Source organism: Cucurbita pepo, chromosome 16 (assembly GCF_057944985.1).
Source record: "Cucurbita pepo subsp. pepo isolate OVF chromosome 16, ASM5794498v1, whole genome shotgun sequence".
Lineage (NCBI taxonomy): Eukaryota > Viridiplantae > Streptophyta > Magnoliopsida > Cucurbitales > Cucurbitaceae > Cucurbita > Cucurbita pepo.
Window position 1 is genome coordinate 539,891 of NC_141813.1, and position 13,700 is coordinate 553,590.

General features: G+C 37.4%; 1 protein-coding gene across 2 annotated transcripts; it reads left to right on the forward strand.

The window, feature by feature from the left end:
* The first annotated feature begins 7,720 nt into the window (after positions 1-7,720).
* LOC111777325 (CDPK-related kinase 5) lies at positions 7,721-12,453 on the forward strand. 2 transcript variants are annotated; one of them, XM_023656866.2, is made up of 11 exons: positions 7,721-8,588; positions 8,804-8,934; positions 9,035-9,076; positions 9,285-9,393; positions 10,098-10,176; positions 10,254-10,550; positions 10,717-10,829; positions 10,915-11,022; positions 11,105-11,167; positions 11,248-11,415; positions 11,647-12,453. In XM_023656866.2, exons 1-11 carry the CDS (start codon positions 8,007-8,009, stop codon positions 11,785-11,787), a joined length of 1,833 nt encoding a protein of 610 aa, XP_023512634.1. In that variant the 5' UTR covers positions 7,721-8,006; the 3' UTR covers positions 11,788-12,453. The 2 variants fall into 2 exon arrangements, with proteins under 2 accessions (XP_023512634.1, XP_023512635.1); XM_023656867.2 differs by lacking the exon at positions 11,647-12,453 and having other exon boundaries at positions 11,105-11,162; positions 11,248-11,388.
* Positions 12,454-13,700: the final 1,247 nt, after the last annotated feature.

A 13,700-nucleotide genomic window follows, 5' to 3' on the forward strand; every position in this document is an offset into this window, starting at 1 on the left:
AAGCGTTACCCCTCCGTAGGAGACGAGTTTTTAAAAATCTTGAGGGAAAACCGGAGAGGGAAAGTCCAAAGATGACACTATCGGTGGGTATGAGTTATTACAAATGGTACCAGAGACAGACACCAAACCATGTGTCAGCCAATGACTGAATCCCGAAAGGGGTGGACACGAGACTAGACGCGTTTTAAATTTTTTTAGAGAAAACCTAAGAGGGAAAGTCTAAAGAGGACAATATCGATGAGTTTGAGCTATTATAAATGGTATTAGAGACAGACATCAAGCGATGTGACAGCAAATGGCTGAGCCCCAAAGGGAGTGGACACAAAACCAGATACGTTTTAAATATCTTATTTTAAAAATCTTGAGGGAAAACCTGAAAGCGAAAGCCTAAATAGGACAATATCATACCTAAGACATCATAATGATGGAGCTTTGTGCGCCTATTTTTTGCATGTCGGACGTGTTTCTCCGGGAAGCACATGGTTGAATGGCGTATTCCATCTAATGCACACCAGCCATCTTCCTAGGGCTGCCGGCAGCCACCCACAGCGGCGGTGGTCCAGTGTGCAAGAGATGGAATATACCACAAAGCCATGGAAGGAATGAATATGGGTGAAGTAGATGAAGTTTAATAGCTTTTATATAGAAAAGAAGGAAGTTTTGAGTATGAATTGTTTAGGTGAATAAGGGTTTGACTTACTGTTTGCTTTTCTTTTTCCCCCTTTTTGTGAAATCACGTGTACGAATGACAACAAATTTGACGACCCTTTTGACAACAACTTCCATTTTTCTCGATTTTGGTTAAAAAAATGTGCACCCATAAAGTTTCAGGTAGTGGAATCATGAGCTGTTTTATTAATTAGCCATTATACCTCAATAACCTCTTATTCCTAGAGTCCAAAAATAAAGTATTATACGTTGGAAAGAGCCGAATACCTTAGTACATGAATGAACCAAAACTACATTTAAACGAGAACGATCATGATAACAGAACGACTAATAAAAGCTTTAAAGAATTGAAAGTGACTGTCAATACCAATAAAGTGCATATTTCTTTTTGTGATTCATTACAGAAATTTCATGGTTAAACGTGTTTTACCTGGAGTAATTTAATTTTTTTTAGATGCATGTGAGTGAAGACAAAACATGGTGAAAGGACTCGTATTGGTTTGTAGAGATAATTTTCACTCTTAATAAGTGATGAGTAGGTAACGTAACCATGACATGGGAATGTCGAAGTCATCAAGTGTCGAATCTGGATTTCGAAATTTTGGCATGGATTGTTACAATATGATTTGTTGTGATTGCAACGACCCTACTTTTTCATTTAAAAATAAGACTGTCTGTCATTACTTATATGTCGCGATTATTATGTGTGAAAAATCATTTAAAACATTTCATTTTAAACGTTGTCGTGAGCTTAAATGTTCCAAAAATTATTGAAATCAGGGAAAATAACTTCTACCAAAGTTAAAAAGAACTTCAATGGCCTCTTCCTAACCTAGGACTATAACTTTCCAGAGTTGATGTCATCATCGGTATAGAAGTGTTTAGAAATTTAACTATCCTAACTATATTTTCATGATAACTATAGTTGATATCGTCGTCTGTATATGAGTGTCTTATCTTTACGAAAAAATAGTAAGCATGGTTTGAGTATTTAAAAATAGACAATAAATAGCCCTACTTTTGCTACTCCTTGGTCTCTAATTTCTTTTTGAGGCAAGATTGGATGCGTAGTACTCCTATACACATGGTTTACACACGAGCACATAAACCCACTAGGCAGACTTATATACATACCCCTAGAAAGGAGCACATATCATATCATGGTGTACGCGTCCGTATATAACATATCGGAAAAGTATCTCGTGTTTGTGACATACAATATACTGAGATCTTACGTTTCAAATCATGGCATATAGTTGTGATGCACATCTTCCACTACCAGAGTTACACCGAACATGACATTTTCTGTTTCGAGTTTTGATATCTCAAAATTGTTCCCTCATTTATGGGTTTGATTTCACAATTTGGTATATATAAACAAGCCAAAACATCAAATAGTTTAGAACTGAACAAAAGAAACGTGGTGTATTTGTTAGAACAAATGTAGTGAGATTGCTTGAGCTGTCGGAGAAGATGCCATTTTATATCTGTAAAGCTGTAATATGACATTCCACATGGTCACACTAATATTCTTCTTGTCGGCCTCTACCTATTCTTTTTATGTAACAAATTATTAAATTCCCTTTTCGATCCAACTTTTCTAATTTGTGTAACTTTCAATAATTCTATTTTTCCATTCCTTCAATTGACTTTCACCAGTTTCCATTCTTTTATTTCCGTCATGAAAATGAAGATTTTCGGACGTCAAAATTGAATATCATACGACGAATTTATTTACTTGACTGAGTTAAAAATGAAGGATTTAGTGACCTGATTAAGTTACAAATGGTATTAGAGCTAGATATCGGGCGATAGTGTGTTAGCAAGGACATTGAGTCTCTAAAGAGAATGGATTGAGAGTCCCACATCGATTGGAGAAGGGAACGAGTGTCAGCGAGGTAATAGAGTTAGTACGTTTTTCATAATGAACAGAACCTTTCCAAGAAATACGATCAAAGAACTAAACCCTAGTCCTCCCAAAGCCATATTAGCCCTAGAAGCTAGACTAAAAAGTCATGAAAATGGGAGTCCAAGATATAAAGTGTCAAGATGTTCTAAAGAATCTAGTTTACCACTAAAGATTAAGATAATTTACTAATTGTCGTTGTGAATGGGTATCACCCGAGCCAAACTACTTATGGGTATCACCAGAACCAAACTACTTATTTCCTTTGATACCTTATTAGTGCTATTAGTGACCTAGATTGGACTTAATAGTGTCTCTACTGTGCAGTAGGATGTAGGAACCCGTAGTGTAACACTTGAACCCCAACGAGAAATTAACACTTGAGGTAGAAGAGAAAGATGTTGAGTATTATTGGGAGGGGTAGTCTCACGTTTACTAACTAAGGGGAAGATCATGAGTTTATAAGTAAGGAACATTGTTCTTTATTGGTATGAGACATTTTTGAAGACTAAAAGTAAGACCATGAGAGTTTATGCTCGAAGTGGAGGGGTCGTGATTCCTAACATGATATCAGAGTCATATCTTTAACTTATCCATGTCAATAGAATCCTCAAGGGTCGAATAAGAAAGTTAAAATTTTGAGCCTCGAAAGTGTAGTTAAAAGTGACTCAAGTGTCGTACTTCATTAGAAGGCTTTAGAGAAGAAGTTAAACCTCAATTGCGGGGAGACAGTTCAAGGGCTCCAAAGAGAGACTCTATGGTATACTCTAGACCACCAATTTTTCAAACGTAAGATCTTCGTTCTCGAAATCTATCCATTCCTTCTATTACAATGTTTTTTTTTTTTAATTTCAAATCTTCGAGATGGAATCCGAAAGGCCTAACTATTGACTAAATCATGTCCACCTCTATTTTAATTTTCACTCTGTAAGATGCAAAAAAGAAGCCTTTTCATCATGTCATGACTCGATTTTTGAAGTTTCGAATCTCAGACCGTGATTAAAAAGATAGAGGCGAAATCAAATAAAACTAAAAGTAAAATAAAACATAAGATGAAAACCCGATAAAATTTAAATAGAAATAAAGACAACACCATCAAAATTAAATACAAAATATAATCAATTATAAGAAAGAGTTGTTTGAATTTTTCACCTAAGGAAAAATGGGTTTGAGATACAATTGCAAAACAAAACACAAAATACTCAAATACAAAGACGGACTGACACTTTGGAACAACGCTTTGTGCGACCGCACAACTCTTGAACGCTCCTCTATCTCAACTTGCAACCTGCGAACACTTGAAAAAGAAAGAGGAAAGGGGTGAGTATATAAATATACTCCGTAAGCCCTCATTGCATCCTTAACCTAGGAAGTATCCACGGGCTTTACTATAGAATCTAAGAAGTTTGGGCCTACTCTCTACTCCTACCGGAATATCTAGAGTGTCTTGAAGTTCCACTCTAGGTACGGAGGGGATAGTTCGGCAATTTCTAGGCGACAAATCTCATCTATGAGGTGAACTACTTATCTGTTTTTATATTTAGGTAGCTTTCTTTACATAAGCAGTATGGAATGGGCATCTTGGGTGGAGGCACTCCCTCGTAAAACTCTTTGGTGGGGATGACATGGTGTGTGCTATCCTGTTCTCATCATCCACGTGAGGCTAGCTGGCAAACCCTACCCATAAGACCATCTAGTCACCTAAGGTTTGAGAAGTGGCCCCTTACACTTGCCAACTACTAAGACTACTCGCAAAATTTTACATCCTGAGGGATACTTTGCCAAGGGTAATCCAACTGAACTATGGATCACACAACCCTAATTGGCCTAGGAAAAGCTCGATGGTATTGATATATTGATACCATAACAATTGCTAACAACATGAAGGTTACCTTTCTCTGTTGAGCTGCTACAATCTCTCTTCTCTTTAACCTTCTAACACTTATTTTGCTTACTCAGTGAAGGATCGATAACCTAAATTGAGGTGAGACCTCATAAAATTATGATGAGACAATATGGTGATTTCTAATCTGAATATCATCTAAGAGAGGTTGGCTGGCCCATCCATTAGGACCATAAAGTCATCTAAGCTTGGGGGATGCGATCCTCGTGTCCTCGTGTCCTAGCCAACTACTGGGCTATCCATAGTGGTCCCACACTCCTCTCTCAGTAATGGATTTACAACATAGTTGCCCTATTCAAGAGACCACTGACCATTCCATGAAGCTAAAACTCACAATACCCTAACTGGTTTGTGCCTAGCTCGTTACCAGAGTGGAAAGGGTAGTGGAGGATCTGAAGACACTGTCACACTATTATCAGCCTAAAGAAATATCTTGGTCGTCCTTGGTTGTTATGGAGGTTTACTAGGTTTTTAGGGGCTTCTAGACAGTTTAAATTCATCTTTCATTTATAGAACGCTCGGGGATAGCTCCTCGGGGCTAATTCAAGTCCCTAGTTGCACTCAGATCAAGACCTTTGTTTGCCTCTCATGATCCTAGGGTGCAAGGTCTACTGAAAACGTTTTGACTTAAGTCGACGTGTAAATCGTACTAGTTGTAGCACCCTATTCTTAACTGAGTTCTCCCATGCATGCTTTACTAGGTAGATATATTTATTGATCGCCCAAACATGCAATCCATAATTCAAACTTCGCCTTGGTCATATCTGGGACCTAATGAGATTTATTGGATTCTTAGGACAGCTAGGTGGCCAAACGCGGGCTTCTGACAAAAGGTTACTCTGTTCTGAATCCTTGAATCCTTCTTAGTCTGGGAGCACTAAGGTCTAGACTCTCTGGCCGTCGGTCACGATCCTAAGGTGCCCAGTCTACTGGACATCCGGCCAAGGTCAACATCTAGGCAACCTAACTACAACACCCTTTCAATGTGCTGATAAACACGCTCCACAAAGAGAACACACAGTCAAACACCTGGAGATAACACATACTATATCATGCACACATACAAGCAAACGAGCTCAACGGGGAGATAACATACATCAATCACCCAGAGCACAGATCGCAATAGCCCATCCTCCTTTCTAATACAGCGGGAAGCATATAAAACAACATTCATCACAAAACTCATCGTAGGGGTACATTGGTAATTTTTTACATCATGCATAACATACTCATTCATATTGCCCAACTCGTATTTTAGTCATGCATATTCTTTTTCTAACTTAACATAATACATAAAACAACATGTTTCTCGAAAATCTCAACCTAAGATCATAACAATAATTTTACCATACATACCGTACATACTCATTCAAAAACATCCTTCTGAAGTCCTTAACAAGCATTTTCTATCTACCTAAAGTAAGGAATGTTGACATGCACGTCTTACCAATCCCTACAAGTATTTCTTGCCTAAAGTCCGTGTGGTTACTTATTTGGATGACGCATGCCTTCTCGAGCTAGCTTTTTCGTGTATTAGAAGCTCCAAAATTTCTGAAATCTTTCTCCACGTGTTGTTACCTGCATATTCGACTCTTTAGTAAGGTATTTTTCTCATAAATTTTAATTAATTAGAAATAATCGAGCCCAAAGATAGTAAAAAAAAACTAAAAACTTACCAAAAAAGTTTCCGCTTCTTGACGTTCATGGGCATGCCACCTCTCAATCCGAATCAACTCCGACTTCCTTCATAAAACTTGTGCAAAATCTCTCGAATATCAACATACTAACAATTTAGCATTTAATTCTAAGAAAAACTCTCGAATTTAAAGGAAAATCGGAATAAAAACCATGAAAATCGTACCACCCGTTCTTCTTCGATTCTTCATAGAATTGAGTGATTTGAAAGCCCATAATGATTCTCTCAAAGCCATTGAGCCATTGTTGCGAAGAATTATGATGAGACTATGTTGTGAGTATTGATTAATGGCCACAAATTGTATACTTGCTCCAACCTTTGTAGTAACATATCATATTGTGTTTCTCTTTCTCTTTGTATGGTATGTATGGTATGCGAAATCCGTACACTCAAAATAAATAAAAAATTTTGTATCTAAGGGTAATTTGAAGCAACTATTCCCTAGATACACGCGTCGTCATATTTTATTTCACAATTGAATCAATTTAAAAAAAGACTTAATAGGGACTTCTCAATCGATAATGTTGCTCCAATACCTAACCAAAGGGGTAACTGCAGTTCCAATAAAAAAGACGTTGTCGCTACTGGATAACGAAATGGATTTTGGAATTTATTGACATTCTCCAAAAACGGTACCGTTAATAATCCCGCCGGTATAAAACTTTTTTTTTAGAAGTTTTCATATGACTCGAGAATCCGACAAACTTAGGTTGTTAGATTTTTATTTTTATTTTTTTATTTTTATAGATTGGGTTAAATTTTTGAAAAAAAAAAATCAATTAAATTTGCAAGTTGACATTTTTTAGGTTAGGTCACCCGAACAACTTGAAAATAGAGTTATAATCTAATCTAACTCTACCGTACATTTAAAAAGGTTACGAATAGTGATTCATCATGATTTATAAATATATGATATTTGAAGTATAAAAAATTTAAGTTATTAATGTAACATTTATTATGGATAAATAAAAATGGTAAAATTATTTAAAAAAATAAAAAAAATTGCCTTTACGCTTAGTTTTGAATGGAAATAGTCATGCTTGTTTCAAAAATATCATTAAATTTTTCGAAATAATTTAAAAAAATATTTAAAAAATATTCTGACTTTTCAAAAATCCTATAAACATTTTTAAAAAATTAAAAAATACTTATGATAGTACAAGGTTTCAAAAATACTCATGAACTTTCTTTCCTAAATGATTTTGGTTCATATATGGATAATAAGATTTTTTTTTTTCCTTTTTATAAAATTTAAAGGTATTAATACTAATTTTAAAATTTATGGATATTTTTAAAACATTATTTAAGTATATATATTTTTTTAATACAAATTTAAGGTTATTTTTATTAATTAAGAAAAAAAAAACCGTGAGAAATGAATGCCACGTGGAGGAAACGTGGCGACTGAGCTTGAGCTATCGAGGCCCCACGTAAGCAGATGAATTCTACGTCAGATATTGAGGTAATAACTTTTAAAAATTTGAATTTCATAGTACAAAATTATTAATAAAATAAAAACAAATAATATTAAATTAGACACCAGAAAGTGAAGTCGACGTCGCTTCCGTTTTATCATTTTGTGTGGATCACTCTCTCTGTCTCAGTGTTGAGAACACTTCCAATCATCAGAGACAAATCAAGATTCCGGTTGGTGAGTTGTTTTCCCTTTCCGAATCTCTGAAGGAGTTCATGAACTTTCCAAAATCCTGTTCAAATATCCATTCATTCTTATCCCCAACAAATGATTTCATTCAGCATTCGGATTTTTCAATTTCCATTTTCTTGTTCCCTTTGATCTTCTCTTTCTCTTCGTTTCTCGGGGGAGGTGTCTGATGGGTCTCTGCAACTCCAAACCCTCCCCGAATTCTGATCTGTTCTCTCAGAAATCTGGTTCACGAACGCCCAATGTAGGGCATAATTCCGCTCAACCAAACTCTGTTTCCGCCGCGGGAGGAGATGAGAGGAAGACGGCGGATAGGAGAAACGCCCGCCATGAGACGGATGATGTGAAGAAATCGCCGTTTTTCTCATTTTACAGTCCCAGCCCTGCTCATTTCCTGTTTTCGAAGAAGTCTCCGGCGAGATCTCCAGCGAATGCGAGTGCTAATTCGACTCCGAAGCGGTTCTTTAGAAAGCCATTTCCGCCTCCATCGCCGGCGAAGCATATTCGTGCTGTTCTAGCGCGGCGGCACGGCTCGGTGAAGCCAAATGAGGCGTCGATCCCTGAGGGGAGTGAGGCGGAAGGCGCTACTGGTTTGGATAAGAATTTCGGGTTTCCGAAGCATCTTGCGAGTAAATATGAGGTTGGAGAAGAGGTTGGGAGAGGGCATTTTGGCTACACTTGTGCTGCGAGGTTCAAGAAGGGCGAACTTAAGGGCCAACAAGTGGCTATCAAAATCATTCCCAAGTCCAAGGTGCTCTGTTAAGATCTAGTTAACATGATCTATATGAACTTGGTTATGGATCTTCAGGCTTTCCTTTTCTCTGTTTCAAATAATTTTCTACTAACCATGTTCATATTTGTATTACTTGAAGTGCTTTGCTACTTGAAACTAGATCTAGTTATCATGATTCAAGCATACACTATATTACGTTTTCCTAATTGTTTGGCTTGTATTTGTACTGGTAGATGACTACTGCGATCGCAATCGAGGATGTCAGACGGGAAGTGATGATATTAAAATCTTTGAGTGGTCACAAAAATCTTGTAAATTTCTATGATGCATATGAGGATCATGACAACGTATATATAGTAATGGAGTTAGTTTCTTCACACTATCATATAATATCCCTTTTGTTGCAGAAGTTTCTTTCATGACTTTAATGTTTGGATGAGTCTAAATGAGTTATACATTTTCAGGTTGTGTAAAGGAGGAGAACTTTTAGACCGAATTCTATCGAGGTACTCTTATCTAATGCTGTCTCGAATACGTGCTATATTGTATTGGGAAAAGGAGGAAAGCTCTACGTTCCTGGTTATAGCTGGATTCTTTGGAATCACAAGAATCCTTAGTACCTTTTTGGTTTAGGATTTTCTTGAACCATAAAAGCTTTGGTAAACTTATGATTAATCTACTGATGTTCTCTTGAATTTTGTTTTTACTACTTAGGGGTGGTAAGTATACAGAGGAGGATGCAAGAGCTGTAATGGTACAGATACTATATGTTGTAGCTTTTTTCCACCTTCAGGGTGTGGTTCACCGGGATCTCAAACCTGAGGTAAGTTAGACAGATAGGTTTGTGTTGTATAAACAATTTAAAATATTGAATTTGATTAGACGTTCAATTGGTGTTGTGAGATCTTGTATCGGTTGGAGAGGAGAACGAAGCATTTCTTATAAGAGTATGAAAACCTCTCCCTAGCAGACGCGTTTTAAAATCTTGAGGGGAATCCCAGAAGGGAAAGCCCAAAAAAGACAATATCTGCTAGCGATGGGCTTAAGCTGTTACAAATGGTATCAGAGCTAGGCACCGGGCAGTGTGCCAGCGAGGTCGCCAGGCCCCCAAGAGCGGTGGATTGTGAAATCTCACATCGGTTGGAGAGGAGAATGAAACATTCCTTATATGGGTGTGGAAACCTCTCTTTAGCAGACGCGTTTTAAAACCTTGAAGGAAAGTCCAAAAAGGACAATATCTGCTAACAGTGGACTTGGACTGTTACAAATGATATCAAAGTCAAGCACTGAGCGGTGTGCCACTGAGGATGCTAGGTCCCCAAGTGGGTGGATTGTGAGAGCCCACATCGGTTGGAGAGGAGAATGAAACATTCCTCATAAGGGTGTAGAAACCTCTCCCTAACAGACGGGTTTTAAAACCTTGAGAGGAAGCCCAGAAGGGAAAGTCCAAAGAGTGAATGTAATTTCTTTTCTGGTACATTTCCACTTCATGAACTCTTGGCTAAGCACACTTTATTGGTGGATCAGAATTTCCTTTTCACTTCAAAGGGCGAAGATTCATTGTTGAAGGCTATCGATTTCGGATTATCAGATTTTGTGAAGCCAGGTTTTCCTTAGTTTAGTTTCAGTATGATTAACTCCAAAACTTGAATATTAGTTTATGTTCTTTAATTTCTTTGGCAGATGAAAGGCTTAATGATATTGTTGGTAGTGCTTACTATGTAGCTCCTGAAGTCCTCCATAGATCATACAGTACAGAGGCAGATGTCTGGAGTATAGGCGTAATTGCATATATTCTTCTATGTGGTAGTCGTCCATTTTGGGCTCGAACGGAGTCTGGCATCTTTAAAGCCGTCCTAAAAGCTGATCCCGTCTTTGACGAGTCGCCATGGCCTTCTCTGTCTTCTGAGGCAAGAGATTTTGTCAAACGACTATTAGTTAAAGATCCACGAAAAAGGATGTCTGCTGCTCAAGCTCTAAGTACGTGCATTATACAAAGAAACTTGGTTTTTCTTCTTGTTGAATATTGAGTTCCACTTAGGCTACGTGTTCTCTTTACGTGCTACTAAGCCGTCACACAAGATCTTAGACGGGTTTCGTCCCCTTTCTTTCATAATTTCCCCTCTTATTCATCTTTTTAACACAGGTCATCCATGGATTAAAAATTCTCTGGATGTAAAATCTCCTCTTGATATACTAATATTTAAACTCATGAAGATTTACATGCGGTCATCATCTCTTCGAAAAGCTGCTTTAAAGGTTTGTTTCTGGCACTTGTATGATTTCCTGCATACTCATCTGCTGTTTTCCCATTATTTTGTTTACTAAAGATTTTTTGTTATAGGCTGTGTCGAGAACGTTGTCTTTAGACGAGCTATTCTATTTGAAGACGCAGTTTTCACTCTTGGAACCGAGCAAAAATGGCACCATAAGCATAGAAAACATCAAAGAGGTTTATATCCTTCTTTTCTCTTTGGTTTTCTTCAAAATGGTTTCATGTTGGTTATGTTGATTTCTCTTTTACTTATGGTTAGGCTTTGACGAAAAACATATCGAATACTATAAAGGAATCGAGGATACCGGATCTATTGAGTTCGGTATTGTTCTCAACTAGTTTCTTGATTCAATTTCCTTTAACCTCGCATTGCTCATGGTTTTCTTTGCTTTTGTGTGACAGCTTAATGCATTGCAATATAGGAGAATGGATTTTGAAGAGTTTTGTGCAGCTACACTAAGTGTCCATCAACTCGAGGCTCTCGATAGGTGGGAGCAACATGCGCGATGTGCTTACGATCTGTTTGAGAAGGATGGAAACAGAGCCATTGTTATAGAGGAACTGGCATCGGTATGTTTGATATGCTTGTGTGATGAAACGTCTGTGCATCAGTTTCCTTATTTTGCAAATCATACTCAAGTAGTTTATAAATGGTTTCAAACACGTGGTTCTAAAATTCTCGACGTGATTCCGTTCTATTGAGATTTACGTAGAATTCGTACACAACCTTTGTAAGCCAAAACTACACATGCAAATCTATGGTATTGTAAACTCTAATGTATGGTATTGTGGCCATTCCAGGAACTTGGCCTCAGCCCTTCTGTGCCTGTTCATACCGTTCTTCACGATTGGATTCGACATACCGATGGAAAATTGAGCTTCCTCGGGTTTGTCAAACTGTTACATGGACCTTCTAGTCGAACTCTGATGAAACCATTATAAGGCTTATAACTCAAATGTTGAACATTCATCAAAAGTATTGGCTGCTCCATCCGGATTCCTTTCAGCTATGTAGCTCTGAGATCTTAGTCGAGAAATACTTCGATTTCGATATGGCCGGAGCTTGTGGATACTCGCAACAAGGATGACGATCCGACCTCATTGGTAAGTGAAGTGAAAATGTAGGAGATGGAGTTGGAGTTTTTCTCACTGTATTTGTATAGGTTTGAATCAGAAGTGTGTGGTCAATTGCAAGTGAAGATAATCCCCCAGGGTTCTCAGAGGATGGCACTTGCATATCCAGACATGAACTTCTGGGTTGTAATTGTGAGGTTTTCTTCTTCCTTTCCACTCAATAGTCTTGATTGATGAATGCTTCTTAGAGATCGAGATCTCATATCGGTTGGAGAGGAAAACGGAGAATTTCTTGTAAGGGTGTGAAAATCTCTCCTTAACATACTTGTTTTAAAATCGTGAGACTGACGGTGATAGGTAACGGGTCAAAGCAGATAATATTTACTACCGGTGGGTTTGGGCTGTTACAGCTTTCCTTCACTCTATTCCTATGTAGTTATAGTTATGTTCATTTTAGTCTTACCACAGAGTTCCAAACGCTATAAATTCTACTTTTATCCGAAAATGCGAGGACTGATGGTGTGTTTTAATGTTCGTTCTTGCATCCATTTCTTCTTCGTCGTGTTCCTACATTAATTTATCGACCTAATTTCACCGATTTCGTTTTTCGTTCTTTCTCCGTTGTCGGAGAGTGTTTGCTTTTGCCCATTGCACTTATAGGATCAAGTGTTGTGTTTTGAGGGTGCAGATTGACTGGAAACAACAAGTAGAGGCCATTCAAGTCACATCATGCTGACTGCATCCTGTGGTTATATTCGAGCGTCAAGTTGTTATAGATCAAAACTGATATATTCTCAACTAAATTTGTCAAATCAAGCTTTCGATTCGATAGCTAATGAGTTCATAAACTGAAGACACTAATGAGTGGAAATTTGAACTTTCGATCTCTTGAGAGTGGATGCCTACACCAATTAAGCTATGTTTTTTTTAGTCGAAAAAAATATATATTGTAATTTTACATTTAGATATGTAATTAAGTGGATATTCTATTTGGCATGGCTATTAAATTAATCAATTCAAAAGTTAAATAGTTGCAAGTAATATTTGTAGGAATCGTTAGGATGAGTTAGCATGCGAGCCTATCTTACCTCATATGATTAGAATATGTATGATTAGAACTCAGAATGAATGATTTGGATGAGAGTAGACATGCATGTTATGAAAATTATGAAATTATGCATAGAACGAGAAATCGAGATACATGCTTATTTTAATGTCTTCTATTGTATTAGAATAGAGGACGACATATTGTGATGTGTTCCAAGCGATAGATACCATGTTTGATTGTATGTATAATTTATGATTTATGAATTTTGTGCATGAGGTGATTGATTGGGATATCTCACTCATCAAATATGTATGAATGAATAGAATATGTTCTCTTATGTCATAGGTGATAGATAGGAATATCTCCCTAGTAAAGCATGCATGAGCGAACCAAATTAAGATTAGGGCGGCAGAGCTAGAGTAGATTATACGTTGACCTAGGTTAATACATTCACAATAGACTAGCACCTTAGGATCGTGAGCGGCGATCAGAGTTCTAGACATGAGTGCACCCAGGAATTGGTTAGGAACATGAGATGTAGTCTAAAACAACTAGATACACTAAGAACCTAGTAAATCTCCCTAACATCTGAGTAAGGCTAAAGAATCTTTATAGTATCCCGACGCCACTTGAGTGACTATTGAGTGTAGAAACGGGCGAACACGTAAATCGGTCTTGGAAGGGACTTGGGACTACTTTGGTAGCTAACTCAAAACGAGGACTCCTATTGAGT